This window comes from Pipistrellus kuhlii, unplaced genomic scaffold, assembly GCF_014108245.1.
Source record: "Pipistrellus kuhlii isolate mPipKuh1 unplaced genomic scaffold, mPipKuh1.p scaffold_m20_p_57, whole genome shotgun sequence".
In the NCBI taxonomy this organism is placed as follows: domain Eukaryota; kingdom Metazoa; phylum Chordata; class Mammalia; order Chiroptera; family Vespertilionidae; genus Pipistrellus; species Pipistrellus kuhlii.
In genome coordinates, this window is record NW_023425559.1 from 463956 (window position 1) to 487592 (window position 23637).

General features: G+C 73.4%; 2 protein-coding genes across 6 annotated transcripts; one reads left to right on the forward strand and one right to left on the reverse strand.

Annotated features, from left to right (window-relative positions):
• Positions 1–1715: 1715 nt before the first annotated feature.
• AGPAT2 (1-acylglycerol-3-phosphate O-acyltransferase 2) lies at positions 1716–11500 on the forward strand. Its single transcript, XM_036416943.2, has 6 exons — positions 1716–1947; positions 7434–7567; positions 7958–8133; positions 8796–8891; positions 9924–9996; positions 10907–11500. The coding sequence occupies exons 1-6, from the start codon at positions 1766–1768 to the stop codon at positions 11068–11070; spliced, it is 825 nt and encodes a 274-aa protein (XP_036272836.1). The 5' UTR covers positions 1716–1765; the 3' UTR covers positions 11071–11500.
• A 456-nt stretch (positions 11501–11956) lies between these two features.
• EGFL7 (EGF like domain multiple 7) lies at positions 11957–22710 on the reverse strand. Of its 5 annotated transcripts, none has more exons than XM_045573919.1 (10): positions 20762–20782; positions 19739–19829; positions 16809–16927; positions 16598–16714; positions 15713–15828; positions 15461–15556; positions 15188–15352; positions 14592–14656; positions 13925–14087; positions 11957–12086 (listed from the first exon to the last, which is right to left on the reverse strand). In XM_045573919.1, the coding sequence occupies exons 3-10, from the start codon at positions 16883–16885 to the stop codon at positions 12064–12066; spliced, it is 822 nt and encodes a 273-aa protein (XP_045429875.1). In that variant the 5' UTR covers positions 16886–16927; positions 19739–19829; positions 20762–20782; the 3' UTR covers positions 11957–12063. The 5 variants fall into 5 exon arrangements, with proteins under 5 accessions (XP_045429875.1, XP_045429876.1, XP_036272837.1 ...); XM_045573920.1 differs by lacking the exon at positions 20762–20782 and having other exon boundaries at positions 15188–15211; positions 15245–15352; positions 19739–19835; XM_036416944.2 differs by lacking the exons at positions 19739–19829; positions 20762–20782 and adding an exon at positions 22705–22710.
• Between the last annotated feature and the right edge of the window lie 927 nt (positions 22711–23637).

The following is a 23637-nucleotide window of genomic DNA, read 5'->3' on the forward strand; positions in this document are numbered from 1 at the left end:
CCCCCCCCCCCGCCGTGACCCAGGGGCGGCAGTCCTCCGGGGTTCCCCAGGCTCCCCCAGGGGCGGCAGTGGAAAGAGGGACAAGCAGTCTCTTTATTTTTTTTGCTTTTTATTTTATTTATTTATTTTTAAAATATATTTTTATTGATTTTATACAGAGAGAAAGAGAGAGAGATAGAGAGTTAGAAACATCGATGAGAGAGAATCATCGATCAGCTGCCTCTTGCACATCCCCTACTGGGGACGTGCCCGCAACAAGGTACATGCCCTTGACCGGAATCGAACCCGGGACCTTTCAGTCCGCAGACCGACGCTCTACCACTGAGCCAAACCGGTGCCGGCATGCTTTTTATTTTTTTAAAAAGAATTCTCCATTGTTGGAAGCATTACGTATGTCCCCTCGCCCTCCCCCACCCCCAGCCCGCCCGGCCCTCCCCACCCCGGTCTGAGGCCACAGGCCGCCACATACGGCTCCTTATCGCTGATCATCTCTCGCTGACCCCTCCCCATGGCCCAGCCCCCACGTCTTGGATCCACTCCTTAGAGTCCACATGTGAGTGTGACCATGTGATCCTTGCCTTCCTCCGACTGATCTCAACAAGCGGTTCTCTGAGCCGGTACCGAGCGCGGCCAGAAGGCGCGGAGCCGCCCGGCACAGCACCCGCAGGTGCCCGGCAGGCCTGCCCCCGCCCGGAACAGCTGCCACCTGTGAGCCCGGCCAGCCCGCAGGAGCCCCACCTGCCCGGCCAGAGTCCCCACTCGCTGGAGGTGGGGGAGGCAGTGACTCATGCCAGCCACAGGTCACCGGAAGAAGGAAGGGGCGGGACAGTGCCAATGCCCCAGAGGTGGGCACGGTGAACCCCGCCCCCCCAAACGCTGGGCCCACCCCGCGGTGGCCGGTGGCCGGACGGGGAAGGGGCGACTTGGTCTCAGAACTCCAATCTGCTCTGCGAGCCCGCGGCCCAGGCCTGCCCTCCGCCCGCCCGCTAACTGCCCCGTCCTCCTGGGCCCGGGCTGTGTGGACACACAGTCGCCTGATATTTGCCCCTGGCCCGGCCCCAGGAGCGGCGGGTGACGCTGCTCCTGGCACCCAGCGCTGGGACCCGGCCCCGCCCAGACACACGCCGTTCCAGCTGCTCCCCCTCCTGAAGGGGTGCCCCCAGGACCCTCAGGGGAGGTCCCCAAAGGCCGGCTGGTCCCTGAAGTTGCTCCAGGGCGCGGCCCACGGGCCATTGGTGTCGCCGCCGGTGGCCAGGGGGCCGCCTCCTGGGGCGCCGGGGAGCTGTGGTCCGGGCGCGGGCGCCGGTGGCAGAGGGCGCCGGGCGGAGAGAGGCCGGACCTCGGGGGTGGCGCCCGATCCAGCCACCCGGCGGCCAGGACGCCCGGGCCCGGCCGGGAGGGGCCGCACGCCCGTAGCGAGGTGACCCGGCGGCGGAGGGGGCGTGGCGCGGGGCTAGGGGGGCGGAGGGGGCCGGGGGCGGGGATCCGGGCGGGACGGGCCCGGCGGCGGCGGGGATCGGGGCGGCGGAGGGGGCCGGGGGCGGGGAGCGGGGCGGGACGGGCCCGGCGGCGGGGAGCGGAGGCCGCCGCGCACCTAGGCGCCCTGCTCCCCGCCCCGCGCGCCCCGCCCCTCGGCCTCGCAATAAGGGGCGCGGGCGGGGCGGGACGGCGGCGCCGGCGCCAGGAGTCGGCTTCGCGCCCGCGGCCGCTGCCCAGCGGGAGCGGAGGGAGCGGAGGGAGCCCGCGGGCCGTCGGGCCGGGCGCCATGGAGCCGTGGCCGTGGCTGACGGCGGCGCTGCTGCTGCTGCTGCTGCTGCTGCAGCTGAGCCGCGCGGCGCGCTTCTACGCCAAGATCAGCCTGTACTGCGCGCTCTGCTTCTCCGTCTCCATCCTGGCCGCCGCCGTCTGCCTGCTGCGCCACGGCGGCCGCACCGTGGACAACATGAGGCAAGGCCGGCGGGGGCCGGGCCGGCGGGGCCGGGGGCGGGCGGAGGGGCCGGGCCGGGCGGCGGGAGCGCGGCGGGCGCCGAGGGGAGGGAGGGAGGGAGCGCCGGCCGCGGCTTCCGCTTCCCCAACTTTCTTCCCCGCTCCCCCTCCTTCCTGCCCCGCCCGCGTCTCCGCTCCCGGGCTCGGGGCGCGGGGGCCCGGCGGGCGGCCCCGGAGGCGGCGGGGGCGGGGTCCCCGGGACCCGGCGTCACAATGTCCCCGCGTCCTTGCCGAGGCCCGGCCGGCGCTCGCGGCTCCAACAGGTCCCGGCGCCGCCGCCGGCCCGGTCCCTGCGCCCGGCCGAGGGGCGCGGGGCGGAGGTGGCGCAGCTGCTTGGCGGGAGGAAAGGGCCGGGCCACGCGGGGAAACCGAGGCCGGGACGGCGCCACACCGCCCTCTGCTGGGCCGCGCGCGCCCGGGCACCTGCCGTCCCGCCTCTGCACCCTCCGCCCGCCCACCTGGCACCTGGTCCCTGGCACCTGGTCCCGGCTCCCCCGGCAGGTCCTTCCTCCCGCGTCCTTCCTCCGTCCTGGAAGGGGAGGCCTGGGACGGGGAGGGGAGGGGGCAGGGCTGGCCCTTGGGGTCCGGCCTCAGCGCGGGGAAGGAAGGGGTGGCGGCTGGAATTTTCCTCCGGGAGCCGCCGGGCCGGGAGCGGTGCTGGGTGAGGGCAGGGCTGGGCGAGGGCAGGGCTGGGCGAGGGCAGGGCGAGGAGGGCCCTGGCGGGCTGACCCCGGAGTCAAGGCCTTTCTGGGCAAAGGCTGGGGCGGGGTGCACAGGGCGGCTGCCCTTTCACCCCGTTTCTTTTACTTTTCAATTAGCAATAAACGCGCCTGCCTCCGATAAACCTCATTGGCTGCCGTTACGATACTGCCCTTTCTGCTCACCCCTTTCTGGACGGCACTGCGGTGGCTGACATGTGGGTTTTGCAATAGCCTCTTGGCTGTGACCTTGTGTGGAGACACTGGCCGTGCCCCCCACCACCCAGTGGCCTGGCCTCTGCCGTCTCTGTCCCCTCCCGGACCCGCTGCAAGGGTCCCCGGCCCCATGGTCAGGGAATAGTGACTGATACGGGGCTCCAAGTGGGGGGCCTCCAAGTAGGGGTGCTCAGTGAGACTAGGCCCCCCGCCCGCGGCCCAGGCAGTGTCCTAGGGAGCGGCCCAGGGAGCCAGGCCGTCTTCCCAGGGAGAGTCCTCCGGGCGGGCGGGCGGGCGGGCAGGGGCTGTTCTCGGAAACAGCAGGCCCGTGCTGGCCGGTGCTGCCCGGGCTCCGCAGGGAGAGGCCCCAGCTGTCTCCACCCGGACGGCGGGCCTGGGCCTGGAGGTCAGGGGGCGCTGGGTCCAGGGCTGGCCTGTCTGGTTCAGAGGCAGGAGGGGCCCTGGGGTGCAGGGCAGCTGTGCTCAGAGCTGGTTTCCAGCAAGAGTGAGGGCAGGCCCTGGAGGTGACCCCCCTCCCTCCTCCCCTGCCGTGCCATCCGGTGGCCTCTGTTGCCTCCCTTGTCTGTTAAAAGGCCCCGCTGGGCCGAAACCGGTTTGGCTCAGTGGTGGAGCGTCGGTCTGAAAGGTCCCAGGGTCGATTCCGGTCAAGGGCATGTACCTTGGTTGCAGGCACATCCCCGGTAGGGGGTATGCAAGAGGCAGCTGGTTGATATTTCTCTCTCATCGACGTTTCTAGCTCTCTCTCTCCTTTCCTTTCTGTAAAAAAATCAATACAATATATTAAAAAAAAAAAAAAAAGCCCCGCTGGCTCTGTCAAGAGGAACCTGTACGTCAGAGCTGCTTTCCTGGGTCAAGAGGTCAAGTCCAAAGTTTCTGAGCGGTGGTTGGGCCTGGCCGGCCTTGGCCGCGGCTGCCTGGGGGGCTCTCCTCAGCCCCGGGCCACACGTGTGGCTCTGTGCAGCCGGGTGTCCCTGGGGGCCCTGGGGCCCTGATGGTGCTTGGCGGGAGCCCTCTGCCCCTCCCTCCCCAGGGAGAAGGTGGGCCTGGGCCGGGCCCCCACAGCCTGTGCCCCAGACTCCACAGGCACGTCGCAGGGATGACCCAGCCGCGGCAGGGCGGGGGTTGAGCACCGGGTTTGCAGTGAGACAGGTGAGAGGTGCTGGGTGGCTCTCGGGGCCTGGCCCGGGGGAGGAGGAGGTAGAGGTGTGTGTGGGGGGCTGAGCCTCGGTTCTGAGTCCCCGGGTGCCGGTCTCCAGCCCCAGCCCTCGCTGTGCTCGCTGTCCTCCAAGAGCCGTGTCCTGAGCCCCACTGTGTGCTCTGCGGGTGCTGGGAGCAGTGACGGGCTGAGACCAAGGGCGCCCGGCTGGGGGTGCTGTCCTGGGAGTCAAGTGTCCGCGCCCCCGTGTGACAGAGGAAGGTGAGGCCAGGGAAGCCTGTGGTGGGTCGGAAACCCCGAGAGCAGCTGAACCCGGGTCCACGTTCTCAGACACCACCGGAGCCCCAGCGGGCGGCCCCAGGCCGGGCAGCTCCAGCCCTCTGCCCGCTGTTCTCGCCCTGAGGCCCGGCCACATGCTCTGCGGCCATGCCAGGGCCACAGCTGGGCTCGGCACTGAGCGCAGTGGCGGGCTGCGGGGCTCGGCCAGTGCAGGCTGTGCCCACGCAAAGCACCGAGGAGGGGGGTGTGTGCTGCCCTGGCTCTGACCTCCGCATGGCCTGCTCTGAGCCAGCGCGGCCGGAGCCTGGTGGCCCTGGGCGAAGGGGAGGGAGGGTGCGGGGCGTGGAGGGCGGCCACCCTTGCCCTGCTGGGACCAGCTCTCCCTTGGGCCTGCGGGCCAGAGCTCCCAGTGGCCCCCAAGATGCTCCTCAATGCAGGCCAGAGGGCTCCCTGGACTCCGCTCTGCACACCCCTCTCAGCACCTGGGCCTCTGCACCCCACACAGCCCGGTTCTCGTCCCCTCCTGGTGCCCCAGCTCACATGACACCTGTTGGAAAACACCCCAACTCTGGCAGGTAGCTTCGCTGGGGCCTCCTGTCTGCGGAGCGGAACGGGGGCTCCTGGCGGGGCTGCCCCCCCATCCCTAGCTCTGGGGGCTGGCCCAGGGCAGGCACATGTTGGCCAAAGCCACTAAGGCCGAGGACAAAGGTCACAGGTCGTCTGGCTTGGCCTGAGTGGAGGGGGGGGGGGCAGCAGAGGAGGGGAGGGGGTGCCTGCGGCTGTGAGGGCGGATCTGCTGTCATTCCTTTGTGCTCCTGTCTGCCCGGGGCATTGTCCTCACAGCCCAGGACCCCATGTCCCGGGACCCCAGCCTCAGCGAGCTCAGTCCCTCTGGCTACGCACTGAGGGAGGCCCAGGGCACTGCCCAGCTTCCCAGCCGGTGAGAAGGGCTGTCTGACCTCGCGCGGAGGGCCAGCTGTCCTGCCGGGCGCACCTGTGCCAGGAGGCCCTCTGGGTCCCGCAGGCCCAGCTGGCGAGAAGGGTCAGGCGCCGGCCGCGGGCAGCAGCGGCTCCTGAACAAAACCAGGAAGGGCCTCGAGGAGCCGGGCCCCAGGCCGTGGGGAAGGGCCTGCTATGGGGGCGCCCGTCACCCCTGGGAATTCTGGAAGGAACGCTGTGCTGGGGGTCTGCGTGCGGAGGCGGGGGCCCGGGGGCCCGGGGGTCCGTGTGCGAGAGGCGGGGGCTCCGGGGGTCCGTGTGCGGGAGGCGGGGGCCCGGGGTCCGTGTGCGGGAGGTGGGGGTCCGGGGGTCCGTGTGCGGGAGGCGGGGGCCCGGGGGGTCCGTGTGCGGAGGCGGGGGCCCGGGGGTCCGGGGGTCCCTGTGCGGAGGCGGGGCCCGGGGGTCCGGGGGTCCATGTGCGGAGGCGGGGGCCCGGGGGTCCGTGTGCGGAGGCGGGGGCCCGGGGGTCCGTGTGGGGAGGCGGGGGCCCGGGGGTCCGGGGGTCCGTGTGCGGAGGCGGGGGTCCGGGGGTCCGGGGGTCCGTGTGCGGAGGCGGGGGCCCGGGGGGTCCGTGTGCGGAGGCGGGGGCCGGGGGTCCGGGGGTCCGTGTGCGGAGGCGGGGGCCCGGGGGTCCGGGGGTCCGTGTGCGGAGGCGGGGGCCGGGGGGGCCGTGTGCGGAGGCGGGGGCCCGGGGGTCCGTGTGCGGAGGCGGGGGCCCGGGGGTCCGTGTGCGGAGGCGGGGGTCCCGGGGTCTGCGTGCGGGGAGCAGGGGGCAGAGCGGCTGAGGATCCGGGTGCGGAGGCGGGGCGGCAGGGTAGCCCTTGGTGATCCAGGGGGTCGCAGGCGGAGCCCCATGTGGTGCAGGGGCTGCGAGATGGACCCTTGTGACGGTCACGCCCCCCTCCCCTCCCGGGACAGGGGTCCAGATCCCTCATCTTCCGGCCCTCCCGCCCGCGCTGGACAGCCCTCCTGGGAGCAAAGGGGGCCTGAGGGCGTCCACGTGCTGCCAGCTGCCCCGGGCATCTGCTGCGCCCAGCTCTGCCAGCATCTCCCCAGTCCGCGTCCCAGCCCCACGCTGCCTGCCGCCTGTTCTCCGTGCCCGGCGAGGGGGTGCCCGGCGAGGGGGTGCCCGGCGAGGGGGAGGCGTTCCTGTTTGACGGGAGACGGGCTTTCCCCGTGTGTTGGGCATCGACGTGTTTGTTTTGGTAAAATATGTTTTCATTGATTTTAGAGAAAGGAGAGGGAGAGAGAGACATCAATGAGGAGAGGGAATCACTGATCAACTGCCTCCTGCATGCCCCCCCGTGACCCCCCACTGGGGCTTGAACCCTCAACCCAGGCCTGTGCCCTCGCCGGGCATGGAGCCGTGCCTCCTGGTTCCTAGGGTGCGGGCTGGGCAGGGTGGGCGGGTGCTTCCTGGGGCTGGACACCCTGGAGAGGATGGTGGTGAGGGGGCCGCTCCTGGGCCCAGCGGGCAGCCCTCCTTCCGGCAGGACCCGGGCCGCGGGCGCGGGCACGGGGGTTCCGGGAGGAGCGGGACGGGGTGGGAGGGACCCGCCGCGCAGGGAGCTCGCCCTGGGCTGTCACCAGAGGGCCGGCCCCTCCAGGCGCCTGTCCCTCCGGGTGTGAGCACCTCCCGGGCCTCCGAGGGGTTCAGCAGTAGCTTTAGCTGCTCACGTGCTCCTCCACTCGGTGCCAGCCCTCACTTCCTGGTGTGGCACTCTGGGGGGCCCCTGGACGGTGTGGGTGTGCGGCCCGGCCTCCAGGGGCGCAGGGACCTCTCGGGGTTGGCTGCCAGGGCTGAGAACTGCCCCCAGCCTGTCTGTGGGGCTCCGGCGGGCAGGGGGTGCGAGCTGAGGGCTGGGCGGCTCCTGGGACATGGGGGGGGGAAGCAGGACACCTCTCCGTGGGGCGTCTGTCCCCGGAGGCCACTCCCTCCTGTCTGGCCGCGATGGCGGGAGGCAGGCAGCCTTCGTGGCCCCTGGGGCGAAAGGTCGCTCTGGCCCCGGAGCCAGGCGCCGGCCGTGAGAGCGAGGGGGGTCCCCGTGGCCCCCGCTCACCGGCACCTCCCCCCCCAGCATCATCAGCTGGTTCGTGCGGACCTTCAAGTACCTGTTCGGCCTCCGCTTCTCCGTGAAGGGGCGTGAGGAGCTGTGGAAGGACCGGCCCTGCGTCATCGTGTCCAACCACCAGAGCATCCTGGACATGATGGGTAGGCGCCGGGCAGGCCTGGTCCCCCGGGGGGCCGCGGCGGGCCCAGAGGAGCTGGCAGGGGAGGGGGCGACAGGCCAGGGGGCTGCCTCCCTCCAGCCACAGCCTCCAACTGGGGAACAGGCCGCAGACCACGGCTGCCACCGGGCCGCCCTCCTCACCGACCGCCGGGCGCCCTGTCCACACCCCTTTCCCGGCGGGAACCCGGCTGGGGCTGGATGACCTGCCCTCGTGGCCGACGGGCGGGCGGGCAGAAGGACGGGCGAGTGGGGGAGACTCCAGGCAGCCGGGCGGCGGTTCGGGGCGGCGGTCCGGGGCAGGGCCGCGCTGCTCCTGGGGGGGGGTCCCGGCGCTGAGCCCACCCCCCCCCTCGCCCCCGTGACCCCGCCAGGCCTCATGGAGGTGCTGCCGCCGCGCTGTGTGCAGATCGCCAAGCGGGAGCTGCTGTTCACGGGCCCCGTGGGCCTCATCATGTACCTGGGCGGCGTCTTCTTCATCAACCGGCAGCGCTCCAGCACCGCCATGAGCGTCATGGCCGACGTGGGCGAGCTCATGCTGCGGGAGAACGTGAGTGGCCGGCGGCGGGCGGGAGGCGGGCGGCTCCGGGCGGGAGGCGGGGGGTCAGAGCTCACAGGCCGCCCCTGGGCGGGAAAACCACAGGCGGGGCTCAGGGCCTGGGCATCGACCTGTGAACCAAGAGGTTCCGTTCCCGGTCGGGGCACACACCCGGCTGTGGGCTCGATCCCCATGGGGGGCGTGCAGGAGGCAGCCGGTCTATGGTTCTCACATCATACATGTTTCTCTCTCCCTCTCCCTTCCTCTCTGACATCAATACAAATTTATTAAAAACAGCCCTAGCCAGTTTGACTCCGTGGATAGAGCGTCAGCCTGCGGACTGAGGGGTCCCGGGTTCGATTCCAGTCAAGGGCATGTACCCGGGCTGTGGGCTCGATCCCCAGTAGGGGGTGTGCAAGAGGCAGCTGATCTGTGGTTTTCTCTCATCGATGTTTCTGACTCTATCCCTCTCCCTTCCTCTCTGTAAAAAATCAATAAAATATATTAAATAAAAACAACAACAACGAAAAACCCCACGCCATCGGTGTCTGCAGACTGCACGCCGGAAGGCAGGGGGCAGGGCTGCGCTGTGAGGGGTCCCCATGAGGGAGGGCTCCCCAGGAGGGAGGGCACGGCCTCGCCCGCCCCCCACAGCCTCCTCCTCTCTCCCGCAGCTCAAAGTGTGGATCTACCCCGAGGGCACACGCAATGACAACGGGGACCTGCTGCCCTTTAAGAAGGGCGCCTTCTACCTGGCTGTGCAGGCCCAGGTGCGCGGGACGCCCCCCGGGAGCGGGGGCGGGGGTGTCGGTCTGGTTAGGCGGGGACCCTCTCCTGGGCGGGGCAGGGCCTCACCACCCTCCCCCCTGGGCCTGCCCCAGGAGGAGGGTCCTTCCGGGGCGGGGGTGTGTCCAGAGGGGTCCTGGCATCAGGTGGTGCCCTGGTGGGCAGGGCCTCCTGGTGGGGGGCCCAGCCCCCCCATGCTGGGGTTCGTGTAGGGAAACCCAAGGTGGGGGCGACAGCTGGTCTGTCTTCCACCGGTGACAGGTGGCCTCTAGCGCCCCCCAGTGCTGGCCCTGAGCAAAGCCACCCCCTGCCCTGCCAGCCCCCTCCCGCCGGCTAATGCCATGGGTGCAGACGCTGGCAGGTGGGTGAAGTCACTTCCCTTGGCTGGGGGCGTGGGGGAGGGGTGGTGGGGAGGGGGAGGGGTGCTGGGACAGGGGCAGCCACAGCCTGGGCCTCGGCGGCCAGGGGACGGGCATCGTTTCCTGTTGTCACCTCCACCTCCCTTCCGGGCTGCTAGACTGGCTCCCTGGGTTCCAGCCCGCCCCCCCCTCCCCCCTCCCGCCCAGAGCTCTGCCGTGGCCTTGCCCCGGAGAGGTAACCGCAGGGTTAATGATTAGCCCAGGCACCATTTCCTCCACTGCAGGCGCCAGTGCGCTGACCTGGTGCTATCCAGGGGCACCTGCCGGCCCTGCCCCGCCCCTGCCAGTGCCGCCCCCCTCCCGGGGCGGGGTGGGGGGAGGGAAGCGGGGAGGAAACCTCAGGACCCAGTGGGGGCACAGGTCTGAATCAGGTGGGCGTGTGCCAACCTAGGAAGGCTTCCTGGAGGCGGCGACTCGGGTGAGAGTTCAGAATGAGCTGATGGACTGTGTGTCCCAGGCAGGGCTGAGGCGGGACGGGGCACGTGCTGCGGCATGGGTTTCGGGGGCAATCCCCAGGCGAGGTGGCAAGGCAGGTGCCCCGGGGGCTCGCCCTGGGGAGGGGGGACCTGGCCCTTCTCAGGAGGCGTCTCCCCACAGGTGCCCGTGGTCCCCGTGGTGTACTCCAGCTTCTCCTCCTTCTACAACTCCCGGACGAAGCTCTTCACCTCAGGTAGCGCCTGGGCCCGCTGCCAGGCAGTGACCATGGGGGCGGGGGAGGGGAGGGGAGGGACAGGGGGATGGATGGGGAGGGAAGGGGAGGGAGAGATGGGGGAGGGACAGGGGGATGGATGGGGAGGGAAGGGGGAGGGAGGGATGGGGGAGGGACGGGGAGGGATGGGGAGGGACGGGGGAGGGACGGGACAGGGATGGGGTGGGAGGGCCGAGTCTGGGGTCTCGGCAGGGCTGAGGTGAGTGGTCCAGGGGAGGGTACGGAGGCTCCCGGCAGCTGGGTTGGGCCCAAGTTCACGCCCAGGCCCAGGCTGTGCCCACCGCTCGGGGCTCAGGGTGGGTGGCTCCGGGCAGAGGGGGCTTTGGAGCTGGGCCCACCCCAGGGCAGCAGCCTCCCAGGCACCACCCCCGCGCCATGGGGCTCAGAGCTGGGCTTCTACCCTCCCTGCTGCCTGCACCTGGTCCCCCAAGGGAAGGCTGGAGGGCAGCGGGGGGCGAGGGGGCAGAGGATGGCAGTGGGGGGGGGCCTGGGAGGGGCACGGGGACCCTCGGGGCAGGAGCTCTGGGTCGGGGTGCTGAGAGGGGGTACACTTGCCCATCCCCGGTGTGCGCTCAGGAGCCAGGGCGGCGGGTCAGTTATTGGAGCCGCAAACCAGCCACGAGGGGGTCGCTGGGCTGAGCGGCGGGGAGGGTCCGGCTAGTGCCGGGCCGGGGGGGCGGGGGGGGAGGCCGGGGCGGGGGGGAGGCCGGGGCTGGGAGCCGGGGCGGGTGGGGGGGGGGGGCGGGGAGCCGGGGTGGGGGTGGGGAGCCGGGGCCGGGGGGGGGGGGGGGCGGGGAGCCGTGGCGGGGGGGGCGGGGGTGGGGAGCGCTGGGGCGGCGGGGGCGCGGGACGTGACGCCAGCCCCCCGCAGGCACCATCCAGGTGGAGGTCCTGGACCCCATCCCCACCAGCGGCCTCACCGTGGACGACGTGCCGGCGCTCATAGACACCTGCCACCGCGCCATGCGCACCGCCTTCCTGCGCCTGTCCAAGCCCCCGCAGGAGAACGGGGCCCCGGAGCCGGCCGCCCAGTGACCGCCGCCGGGGGACCAGCGGCTCCGCTCTCCGGCTGCCAGCGCGGGCCTCCCCCCGCCTCCACCGCCGGTGTCCCTGCCGGGCCGGGCTCCCCAGCCCCGAGGCCGTGGGACTCCCCCCGCCTGCATCAGGCGGCCCGGGGCGCGAATACTGAATCCGAACGGCACATGGCTTTCCGTTGTGGTCAATCCTCCCCAGGATTTTCTTTCCATTGATTCTCCGAGAGCCGGAGGGGGGGGGGTGGCAGAGACACACGCCCCCCGACCCCACACGCCCCCCGATCCGGGCTGCGAGCTGAGCCTGGAACGGAGGTGCCCGCTCTTGACTGGGACCCGAACCTGGGGCTCCTCCGTCCAGGGGCCGGCGCGCTGACCATTGCACCACCAGCCGGGCGCACAGGGTTGTTTTTATAAATGGACTCTTGCAAGTGCCTGGTGAGGTGTGGTCACTCGGAGGGCGGGCGGGGCACAGGATGGCTCCGCCGGCGGCGCACGGGGTCTCCCAGGCTGGAGCCTTCCAGCCCCCACCCCCCGGGCTGGGCCCGCAGGTGAAGGGGGCATGGCGGGCATGGGGCAGGAGGCTGAAGGTTCCTGTCTGGCTACTGGCGAGGGGCAGGCACCTTGTCACCACCAGGAGGCAGCGTCTCTGGCCTGTGTCACTTTCCCAGAAGCCACTGCTCCAGCCCCTTTCAGAGAGGGACCAAGACTCCCCCTCCCCAGGTGGGCCCAGGGGGCTCCAGCCCCGTGGCCACACCCCTCCCTCCGGCCAGCAGGCGCCCGCCCCCCACAATCACACACAGACACGGCAGCTCTTCAAGTCTCTTTATTCTAACGAAGGTCAGGGGGTCCCCGCTGACACCCTGCGGCTCAGTGGGCCCGAGGCGGGCTGCTGGGTGCAGGGCTGAGTTCACCCAGGAGGACCCCTCAGCCCGCCCGGCCCCGCTCCTCCCGGGAGAGGTGGGGTGCAGAGCAGAGCTGGCGAGGAGGTGGGCCGTCACAGCTCCTTCTTGCAGGAACCTGGGGGGGGGACTGAGGTCAGAGGTCACTGCTCCCACCACTGCCAGGCCAGCCGATGGGCCCCCTCCCTTGGCCTGTGGGCCCGGACTGGCCCCGCTCAGGGCAGCTCCAGCTCCAGAGCTGGGGGTGGGGAGCCGATGGGGGTGGGGAGCAGACGGGGTGGGGAGCAGGACGGGGGGGGGGAGCGGAGGGCGGGGTGGGGAGCAGGTGGGGGGTGGGGAGCCGATGGGGGGTGGGGACGCAGGCGGGGTGGGGAGCCGATTGGGGGTGGGGAGCAAGGCGGGAGGCGGTGGTGGGAGCAGACCGTTGGTGGGGGAGCAGACCGGGTGGGGAGAGACAGGCGGGGGGGGGGGAGCAGGCGGGGGGGGGGAGCAGGACGGGGTGGGGGCAGACCGGGTGGGGAGCAGTCCCGGTGGGGAGCAGGCGGGGGGGGAGACGTGCGGGTGGGGAGCAGGCGGGGGGGGGGAGCAGGCGGGTGGGGAGCAGACCGCGGGTGGGGAGCAGACGGGGGGGGGGAGCAGGCGGGTGGGGGAGAACAGGGGGGGAGCAGCAGGGGGTGGGGAGCAGGCAGGGGGGGGGGCAGCAGCGGTGTGAGGGGGGGAGCCAGGCGGGGGGGGGAGCAGGCGGGTGGGTGGGGAGCAGGCGGGGGGGGGGGAGCAGGGGGTGGGGAGCGGTGGGGAGGGAGCAGGCGGGGTGGGGAAGAGCAGCGGGGGGGGAAGCAGCGGCGGGGGGGGAGCAGGCAGGGGGGAAGGGGGAGCAGGCGGGGGGGGAAGCAGACGGCGGGGGGCGGAGCCCAGGCGGGGGGGGACGGCAGGCGGGGGGGGGGAGCAGGCGGGGGGGGGGGGCAGGCGGCGGGGGGGGAGCAGGCGGGGGGGTGGGGAGCAAAAGTCGGGGTGGGGAGAAGTTGGGGCGGGGGTGGGGAGCAGGCGGGGTGGGGGAGCAGGAGGCGGGGGTGGGGAGCAGGGCGGGGGGGTGGGGAGCAGGCGGGGTGGGGAGAGCAGGCGGGGGGGTGGGAGCAGGCGGGGGGTGGGAGCAGGCGTGTGGTGGGGGGGGGGGAGCAGGCGGCGGGGTGTTGGGGAGCAGACGGGTGGGGAGAGGCAGGGGGGGGCTGGAGCCGGCGGGGTGGGGACGGCGGCAGGGGGGGGGAGCCGGCGGGTTGGTGGGATAAAAAGCAGGCGTGGGGGGTGGGGAGCAGGGTGGGTGTGGGAGCAGGCGGGGTGGGGAGCAGGCGGGGCGGGCTGGGGGAGAAGGCGGGGGGGGTGCGGGAGCAGGCGGGGTGGGGAGCAGGCCGGGGGTGGGGAGAGCAGGCGGGGTGGGGGTAGCAGGCGGGGGGGTGGGTGGGGAGCAGGGCGGGGTGGGAAGCAGGCGGGGGGGTGGGGAGCACGGGCGGGGGTGGGGAGCAGGCGGGGGGTGGGGAGCAGGCGGCGGGGTGGGGAGCAGACCGGGGTGGGGAGCAGGCGGGGGGGGGAGCAGGCGGGGGGGGGAGTAGGCAGAAGCGGGTGGGAGCAGTCGCGGGTGGTGGAGAGCAGGCGGGGGGGTGGGGAGCAGGGCGGGGTGGGGAGCAGGCGGGGTGGGGAGCAGGGCGGGGGTGGTGAGGGGATTTGGAGCAGGCGGGGGGGGGAGCAGGCGGGGTGGGGAAGGCAGACCGGGCGTGGGGAGCAGGACCGGGCGGGAGGCAGGCGGGGGGGGGGGGGAGCAGGCGGGGGTGGGGAGCAGGCGGGGGTGGGGAGCAGGCGGGGGTGGGGGAGCAGGCGGGGGGGAGCAGGGCGGGGGGAGCAGGGGGGGAGCAGGCGGGGGGGGAGCAGGGGGGGGAGCAGGCGGGGGGGTCCGGCACTCACAGGACCCCAGCTGCTCCTCCAGGAAGGAGACCTGCTCGCTCAGGGAGTCGATGCGGTCCAGCTGCTGGAAGGAGTGCACCAGGAAGCGGCCGGGGTCCCGCAGCCCCTGGTCCAGTGCCCGCGAGGCCAGGCTGTGCAAGGGGTCCAGCACCAGCTGCAGCTTCTGCGGGGCCCGGAGGCCAGGGCCGGGGCGGCCAGGGTCAGGGCGGGTGGCCTGGGCGGCCCCTCCCCGCTCTGGCCCACAGGCCGGAGGGAAACGGCTGTGCCCACCATCCCCATCGCAGCTCGAGCTGCAGGGCCCCGGGCGTCCACCAGAGGGAGCGACTGAGCCAGGAGAGCCAGAGGCCTGTGGGTGCAGCGGGGCCAGCCGGGCCCAGGCCCCTGAGGGCGGGAGCACCTTGGGGTGTCAGGCCGATGGCCCTGTGGGAAGGACACTGCTCCCCGGGGACAAAGGGGGTGAGCAGGGCCTGGGTTCAGGTTCTCTGTGGCCTGAAGGATGGGGCCGAGCTCTCAGCCCCTCCTATGGGGTCCCCGTCCTCTCCCGCTGCCCCACTCGGCATGGAGCCCAGGCCCAGGGGCCCCCTGGGCTGTCGGTATCGGGGGACCCTCCCCACTGACCACAACCGACAGACAAGGCGGCTGCCCCACCCCAGCCCCCCAGCCTCACCTGCTCCAGCACGTCCACCCGTGACCGCAGCCTCTGCACCTCCTCCTGCACCTCCCCGGAAGCTCCTGGGGAGACGCGGGGGCTGAGGCGGGCCCCTACCTGGGTGTGGGAGCCCCTCCCCTCCTCTGGGTTCCCACTGCCCCCCAGGGCCGCCTGGAGGTCTGGGGGTGGCCCTGGGCAGACGCAGCCCCACCCCGAGCGCCTGGGTGCAGGTCCCCCCGCGCCGAGGGGTGCCCCCGCGCCCACAGGTCCCATGAGTCCGTGACGCTCCGGTGCCGGGCTGCCGACGGCGCATTATTACTCACGGTACGAGTTTGAGTGTCACAGCGCGTACCAAAAGTAATAATGACCCGTCGCCAGCGGAGGGCGTCTCCTGGCGGCGCGGGGACGGGCGGTGGGCCTGCCTCCTCTCTGGCCGAGATGCCCCCCCCCGCACCCCTCCCCAGAGCCTGGAGACCCGCCACCAGCCCTCCCCCTGAGGATGAGCCCTCTGCCCCGTCCCGGACTGGCCTCGCCCAGGGCCGGCTGCCCCCGCCCCCCCCGCCCGGCCCCCCCAGCGCAGCAGCAGGGGGAAGGGGGACATGTGGGGGATTTACCTCCTGTGGGGCTCGGGGCCGCCCCGGGGGGCCCTCTCCTGGGCAGGCAGAGCGCCCTGTCCGCAGGGGGGCTGTGCCCCTCCCAGCGCTGGCACCAGTAGCTCCCGGCCGTGTTGACACACCGCTGGGCACAGCCGCCCCGCGCCGCGCTGCACTCATCCACGTCTGCGGGAAGGGGTCCAGCAGGGGCCCTGAGCCTGAGGTCTAGGGGTGGGGTCCAGGCAGGCCCGGCAGAGGCCACCCGAGGGCCCTCCCCGGGGGCACGGGCCTCACCTGTCTGACAGCTGCCTCCCTGCCACCCGGCCGGGCAGTGGCAGCGTCCCGGCTGGACACAGCGCCCTCCGTTCTGGCACGGCGGCTGGCATATCGCTGTGGGGGGGGCTGTCACTCAGGAGAGGCCCCGGGGCCGGGGGAGGGAGGGGCAGCCGGAAGGGGTGCCGTGCAGCAAGGAGGGGGGGCGGGGGGTTGGAGGGGACAGGAGGTGCTGAGCCTGGGCTGGGGCCGGGCGGGGCAGTGGCTGCCTACCTGCTCGGCAGGCCCCGGGGAGCCCGGGGGCCCGCGTCCAGCCGGGGCAGCAGACGTAGCGCGGCCAGGCGGGGGCCGGCCCGGCGCGACGGCGGTAGGCTGTCTTGTAGATGGTTCTGGTGAGTGAGGGGGGCGGGAAGGCAGCTCAGAGGGGCCCGCCCTCACGGGGTGGCCTCACCAGCTGCGGCTAGGGCTCCTGCCTTCCTGGGCTGAGCCTCCAGGAGCCACACCAGCCGTCTCCCCCGTGGACAGGCCGCCGCTGGGTCCCCGGAGCCGCTCCCCCGGACAGCGTGAGGGTCACGCACAGCCACGTCCCGCCCTGTGCGGGGCTGGGGGACTCAGGCGGCAGGAAGCCGCTGTGTCTGGCACAGGGCGGGCGCCCCTATTGCAGGGGGGATGGGGCCCTGAGCGGAGGGGGGCCGGGTCAGTGCAGAACCCGCTGGGCTCCCTGGTTTGCTGGGGTGCGCCCTGCCCCCGTCCCTGAGCGGGGCTGTGAGTACAGAGCCCGGCACCAGGCCCGGCCGGCAGCTGGGGGAGGACCGGGACTAGGCTCAGGGCCGGACTCGGGGACAGGCGTTTACGGCACATCTCCAACGCCGAGAACGGGGACGCGTGCCCCCGCCGGCCACGGGCACAGGGAGGCCTGTGGGGACAGATGCCCTCCAGGGGTGCCCACGGGAGTCCTGAGGGCAGGGGTGCCCGGGTGGAGGTGGGTGAACACCCCAACATGGAGGCGGCACACAGGTGGGGACCCTCTAGGAACGAGGGGGGAGATGAGCGAGGCCCACGGTCAGGCAGGCCCGCCCTCCTGCCGCCATGGCCGCCTCCCCTCGGGGTGCCCTGCCCTCCCCCGGGCCCGGCGCGCGGTGGGCGGCGGGCACTCACCGGTAGGTGCTGCAGGCGCGGTGCCCGCCGCAGGTGGTGAGGAAGGGCTGGTACACGGGCTGCAGGAAGGACTCGGTCACGGGGCCCCGAGGAACCCCGACGGCACACACCCGGCGGCTGGAAGGGGGGTGAGTCAGCGGGGGGCTCAGAGCCGGGGCCCCCCAGCCCTGGGACTCGGGCACCCGGCAGGGCTGCCAGGGAGGGCACTCACCCGGGCCTATACACCAGCTCCGAGCCGCCCGCCGCCAGCACCAGCGCCCACAGCAGCAGCACCCGGCAGCCCCCCATGGCCCGCGCCTGCAGGGCCTTCGGCCTTCTCCTCGGGGTGGCCTGCAGCACAAGGCAGCGCGCTGAGTCCCGGGCAGACTCCCGGCACCCAGGCTCCCGGGGACCGGCCCTCCCAAAGCCGCTCCCACACACAGCCCCCGGACCAGCGCCTCGCCGGGGCCGGGGGCACCCGGCCCTGCAGCCTCGGGGGGCTCAGCTTCCTTCCAGCACCTGCACCCCAATCTCAGCCCACTGATGGGGGTCAGTGGGCAGAGCTGGGCCCCAGCCCAGCGGGCCTGGCCTCCTGGCCTCAGCGTCTCCTGGGGGGGACCGGCCACGGGCAGCATGGGCGTCTGTCCCGGGGCGGGCACTGGCCATGCAGATGCTCGGGCCTCAGAGGGGGGAGGCGCTGCACTTGGGGGACTCCTACGCTGGGGGTACCAGTCCGGAGTACTGTGCAAACAGCCCCAGACAGCGCCCGGGGCCCAGGCCGGGGACTGAAGCAGCCCCCCATGCAGTGGGGGGATGGGGATGGGGGCAGGAGCCAGGGGTGGACTCCCGGGAATGTGAGAAGCCGCCCCGGAGTTAACGGTCTGCAGCTCGCGGGCCTGGAGGCGGGCTGCACAGGGGGGGCAGGGCTGCACTGTGCAGCCAGGGCCTGGGGAGCCGGGAGCTCCTTCCTGGCTCTGTGTTCCGGGACCCCCCACCCAGGCCCCAAGGGCCAGAGTCCCCCCTCCCTCCTCCTGCCCCTCTGCTGGCCTGGCCCTGCAGGCCCCCAGCAGGAAAGGCCCAGAAAGAAGCTGCTGTGCGTGTGCAAGTGTATGTGCGCGTTCGTGTGCATGCATGTGAGCGAGTGTGCGTGCATGTGTGTCTCTGTGTGCACGTGTGTATGCATGTGAGTGTGTGTGTGTGTGTGTGTGTGTGTGCGCGCGTGGAGTCAGTCAGGCGGACCCTTCTCGGGCTGTTTTCGCCCCTGGGGTCAGTCCCACAAAACGGTGACCACGTGAGCAGCTACAGTGCCCGCCCACCAGCGGCTGAGTGGGGTGGGGGGAGAGGGTTGCCCTGGTCGTCCGCGTGGCCACCCGGGCAGAAAGGCAGCGGGGAGGGGGTTCCCGGAGGTGCTGCAGGGCTGGAGGGGGGCTGGAGGGACCGCGCCGGGAGCAGGCCGGGGAGGCGGGGTGGCAGCGCAGGGCCGTGCCAGGGTTCGAGGGACTGAGCTCCCCTCCCGGACGGGCCGCCTCCCGCAGACAGCCGCCTGCGCTCGGCGGGGAGGAGGGCGGGTTAGGAGACGGACAGTCTTGCTGCCCGGGCCAGGGGAAGCGAGGAGAGCCGGGTCCGTGCTGGGCTGGCAGACCTCACTCCCCTTGGGCTGCAGCCCTGCCGGCACGATGGGGGTGGGGGAGCAAGCCTCCAGGTCCCCGAACAAGTGTCCTGCCCCCCAGTGTCAGCGTGAGCCTGCCCAGCGCTGCCCCCTCCCGCCGGGCCGCCCCCGGAGCCTGGGAGGGGAGGCCTGGCCCCGCGGGCAGAGGGTCCGGTCCCCGGGAGGCGGAGGGGCCAGGCGGACCCACGGGCATCGGACCCACCGGGCTGCGCCTCCGCCCCGTCCCGCACCTCCTGCCCCGGGCCGGCCTCGCGGCGGGAGGGGGGACAGCGGAGGGACGCCCCCCTGGGCTTCGGGGTGCGGCCCCCCCTCCCCGCGAGGCCGGCCCGGCGCCGTCACCAGCAGGGGGCGCCCTCCCCGCGGCCGCTGGGCCCATTCTGCGGACCCGGGCCGGACCGGACCGGACCGCGGTGTCAGCGCCCCCGCCGCCCCCTCCGCGCCCCCAGCGTCCTGCGCAGCCCCGGCCCCCGCTCCCGGGCCCCTCGCTCCCGGGGCCCCCGATCTCGGGCCCCCGCTCCCGGGGCCCCCGCTCCCGGGCCCCCCCGCTCCCGGGCCCCCGCTCCCGGGCCCCCCGCTCCCCGGCCCCCCGCTCCCGGGCCCCCCGCTCCCGGGCCCCCCCGCTCCCGGGCCCCCGCTCCCGGGCCCCCCGCTCCCCGGCCCCCCGCTCCCCGGCCCCCCGCTCCCGGGCCCCCCGCTCCCCGGCCCCCCGCTCCCGGGCCCCCCGCTCCCGGGCCCCCCGCTCCCGGGCCCCCCGCTCCCGGGCCCCCTCTCCCCGGCCCCGCTCCGCCGCACTCACCGCCCGTCCGGGCGCGCACGCGCCGCCGCCGCCGCCGCCAGCACCGCGCGAGGCCGCCCCGCCCCGGCCCCCGCCCCACCTGCGCCCCGCCCCGGCCCGGCCCGCCGCCCCGCGCAGACGGGGAAACTGAGGCCTCTCAGCGCAGCCGCCCCCGCCGGGCAGGGAGGCAGACGGGGAAACTGAGGCCTCTGAGCTGCGGACACGCGGGCCGAGCCGCTGGGCGGGCACCTGGAGCCGCGCGGGGGCCACGCCGGCCACCGCCCCCCCCAGGCCCAGCGCCCGCGCTGACATGACCCCCAAGGCCCAGACCCCTTATTCCGGCGAGGTCCCGCCGGGTCCGCGGTGACACGGAGCTCCGGCCCCTGCAGGGTGCAGAGCCAGCACCTCTTTGTTCAGGACACCGGCCGCCTCTGAGCTCCCCCAAACCCCACCGAACCCCACGCCTCCGCTGGGGACTGGGGTGAGGGCGGTCCCCTCTCCTTGGCTCCATTTCCCGTTGGCCAGCGTGGCCAGGAGCGGGCGCCCACGGGGGGACAGGCCACTCAGCTGGCACCAGGCAGGGCGCCTCCCTGGGGACTGGGGTGGCCCTGGGCCTGCCCCTCCGCGATTTCCGTCCTCAGGCTCTGCCCCCCCTCCGGCCCCCCTGCCCTGACCCCTGAGCTGCAGCGCCCAGAGCCCAGGCTCCTGTGCGACTCACCTGGAGAGGGGAGCTCCGTCATACCCCGGTCGCTGGTGGCGGCTGCTGTCCCGCGTGTCGGGGGCCACCCAGGCCGCCCCTGTCCCGGGGCCTGCAGGGCAGACAGTGTGGGTGAGCAGGGGTCAGGGGCACAGGAATCAGGGCAGAAGCCACTGTGGGACCTCCGGCCCCCACTTCCAGACCCGCCAGTCAGTCCGGTGAACAGCGACCCAGAGGCCCTGGGCTCGGGACGGAAGCACAGCCCTGGGGGTGGGGGGGTGCACCCTGGGCAGCGGGGCGGAGGGACAGCTGCTGGGGGCCCTACCCTGGGCCTCTGGTCTCCTCGCCCCAAATCCAATCAGGGTGCCCTGGCCGGCCACAGGCAGGAAGGGGTTAAGGCTAGCCCGAGGTGGCCCTGCCCCTGCCCCCAAGCTGCTGCGGGTCACCTGACCCTTTGACCTCCTGCCTGAGCAGCTGGGTCAGCGTGTCCTCTCTCTCCCGCTTCCCCATCTGGAACAGGGGCGGCCGGCCAGGCAGGCCGCTGGGGGGACGCCGGCTGCCGGCGGCCAGGGCCCGGCTCAGGGCTTCGGGTGGGACTTGCGACGCTCTGGGTGGGCAGAGAGGGGAACCCAGGGCCTTCCTAGGGTCCAAGGTGGGCAGACAGAGTGCCCACACCCCACAGCACCAGGCCGTCCCCTCTGCCTAGGAACCCCGAGGCCAGGCCAGCGGGCTCCGTGCCCCCCGCCCCCCGTGCACACCTCACCCGGCTGCAGTTTGGCTTTGGGGTTCCCGTCCTCCCCCCGGGAGTGCTCGCCCACCCCTGGGGTCTGAGAGGGCGAGGTGAGCGGGGCTCTCCAGAGGCACCTGCTCCTCCGGGGCCGGCATGTCCCCTGTGCCATGGGGCCGGCACAGCAGGAGGACGAGGAGGTGGCACCGGAGAGCGGAGTCGGGCGCAGCGAGCTCAGCCGCAGGTGCGGAGCCCGGGGCCTCGGGGTGCTCACCCCGCTGCCTGCTCCCTGCTCCTCGGGGCCGCTCCCGCCATACCTGATGCCACCCGGGCCCCCGCTGGGCCACGGCTGCCGCTGCGGGCCCCGGCCGGACCCCTGCCGGTGCCGGCCGCCCCGCGGCACCTGCCGAGGCCGCCCGGCCCGCCGGCCGCCGCTGCCCTCCGCCGCCCTCCGGCCGCGCATGCTGGACGGTGCTGGGCCGAGAGCCTCCGGGCGGGAAGGGCGGCTTTTTATGGCCGCTCCCCAGTCAGCCGGGATTGGGATGGGCCCTTCCCGGCCGGACTTCCTGTGTGTGTTCCCCGCTGATAAGGGTCTGTCGGCACAAACAGGAGGCCGGGCGGTGGGGGGCCACGGGGGAGGGGCCTGGCCCGGCTCCGGGTTTCGGGGGGTGGGGGAGGCGGGCCGGTCCCCCGGGGCTTCGAGTCTTGCCCCGAAGCAGCCAGAGACCAGGTCCTGGGCACCCTCAGCCGGCGGTGACCCTGGGCCAGCTGGCCCCACCTGGAGGGAGGACGTGGCTGGCCGGGCCTTCTCAGAGCCAGGGTCCCCCAGACTCCACAGGAGGGGCCGTGGCTCTGTGACTGTGGAGCCCCCAGGGCACACAGCAGCCCCCTGATATGTGTGGGAGCTGGGGTGTGGGGAGTCAGAGGGAGAGGCCTGGGGGTGCCCCGGAGGCTGGGGGTCTGAGAACAGAGTGGCCGTGCAGGCAGGGCCTCCCCCTAGGAGCTGGCCTGTCTCCCCAGAGAGGGAACCCCTGGAGTGCCAGCCCCCTGCTCCTGTGGGGGTGCTCGCAGCCTCCTGGCCCCCTGCCCCGGCCTCCAGCAGGCCGAGGGGTGCAGGGCGGGGAGTGGGGGAGGCAGTGCTCCCTCAGAGAGGGCCCCCGGCCTGGGCCAGGCTCCTCATGGGGGACCCCGGGCGGCAGGCTGAGCAGCGGGGACCGCGTGCTGGGTCCCAGGTGACCAGGGCGTGGGCGGCTGCGGGGACCTGCCGGGCCTCACAGGGGACCGAGGGCCTCGGGGGATGTGGCCACGCGGATGCAGGGCGGCCTCGGACGGGAGCTCTGTGCCGGCCCAGCCTTGACCTCCGCTGGCCGGCCCCCCTCCCCCCATGTCCTGGCCCAGTGGGGCGGGGGCGGTTTGGGAAATTCCCGCTGGAACGCCGAGGGCAGGGGGTCTCACCGCCTGCAGGGACCTGCCCTGCCCCCGGGCCGGAAGGTGGACGTGGTGGCAGGCCTCGGGGCCTCGGTTTCCCCATCTGTACCGTGTGGACGAGAGGAGCCGGCCCCCGGGGCTGTGGGATCCTGGTCCCTGGGACTCGGCTGCGGTTGGTCTGAGGGGCGCGGGGCCTGGGGCCTCCGTGCTGAGGTGCCCCCGCCCGGAGCTGGAGCCTCAGGCACCCACTCTCTCCCCTCCAGCCGCAGTGCCGCACTCTGCCCACCGTTCGGCTCGCCCGGGCCCCTGTGCTCTCCCCCTCGAGGGCCCTTTGCCCAGGGGCTGGGTGTCCTGAGAGGGCTTTGCCCCCTCCCAGGAGGTGCCCACCCCACTCAGCCTCCGGCCCCCTGGTAGAGGATCCGGTAGACACCAGGCCTCTGTGTGCAGACGGGGAAACTGAGGCCCGGCGAGCGGGGGAGCGGGAGGGGGCCGGGGCGGGAGCAGCCCTTCCCTCCACCTTTCCCGCGGCCCAAGGGCCTCCTGTGCCCCCACAGACATGGCCCCGCCAGGGACGGCCGGAGACTCGGGGCAGCAAGCTTGCCAGACATGTGGGCAGGGTAAGGGGCCGCCCCTCCCTCGAAAGCAGGGGCATGTTGGGGAACTTTCTGGAAAGACGCCCAGCTTGCGGAGTGAAGCCAGGTGCGGGGAGGGAGGAGGCAGGGTCCTGGGTGCTGTGGGGTCAGTCTCAGTGCGGCTCCTGGGTGCCAGCCCCGCCCGCTGCCCCGGGAGTCCCTCCTGACCCAGCCCCTCCAGGACCGAGACCAGAACCAACCTGAGGAAGGGCCTTGGCCCAGCCCCGCTTCTGCCTCCCCCCGCCCCCCCCCAGCCTCCTCCTGCCCCGCTGCCTAAGGCCCACCTGGGCCCACTCTCAGGGCCGGAGCCTCAGGGCACCGTGAGGAGGCGGCTGGGCCTCTGGCAGGGGCCGGGCAGGGGCGCCGGGCGGGTGAGATCAGGGCGGGCAGAGGGGCGCTGTCTGGCATCCAGAAGCAGCAGGGAAGGGCACTGTGCGCTGGGCTCACCCTGAGCTCTGGGCTGGGGGGGCTCATCCTGGGCAGGCCAGCCCCCCTTACTCCCCCCCCCCGCCCTCTGCGCCTCCGATGGCCTGGAGCAACCCCGTGCCCGCAGGGAGCCCGTCCCCCTTACTCCCCCCCCCCCGCCTCCGATGGCCTGGAGCACCCCCCTGCCCGCAGGGAGTCCGTCCAGGTCCGGAGGCCTCAGCCTGGCCCGTCTGCAGGCCCCACACAGCAGTGGCTGCCAGGGGATGGGTCAGTGGCCTCAGGGCCAGGCTGTCCACCTGGTGGCGGAGAGCTGGCCTGGAGCCGGCCAGCTTCGGGGGCCCCGGGGGGCGGGGGCTCAGCACACGGGCTGTCGAGGCCCCGAGACAGGAGGGGGTCCCGCTGCTTACCTTCCCCCCGCGCTGCTCCGGGGGGAGGGGGCGTGGCAGGGTCAGCAGGGCCTTCGGGGCTCCCTGGGACCCTCCTGGGCCCCCGTGCCGCCCGGCATTCGGCCTCCGCTGCCCCAGGAAAGGATGCACCGAGCCCGGCAGAGGCCGGCACACCCGTGTGAGCCGCCGGAGGAAAGAGGGAGCGCGAAGCAGGAGAGGAGCTTCCTGTTGTCTGCCCCATGCTGGGCGCCGGGTGCAGGGACAGGACGGCCGCCCAGCCTCCCTCCAGGTGCCGGCCCTGAGGGCGGCCCGGCCCTGGGC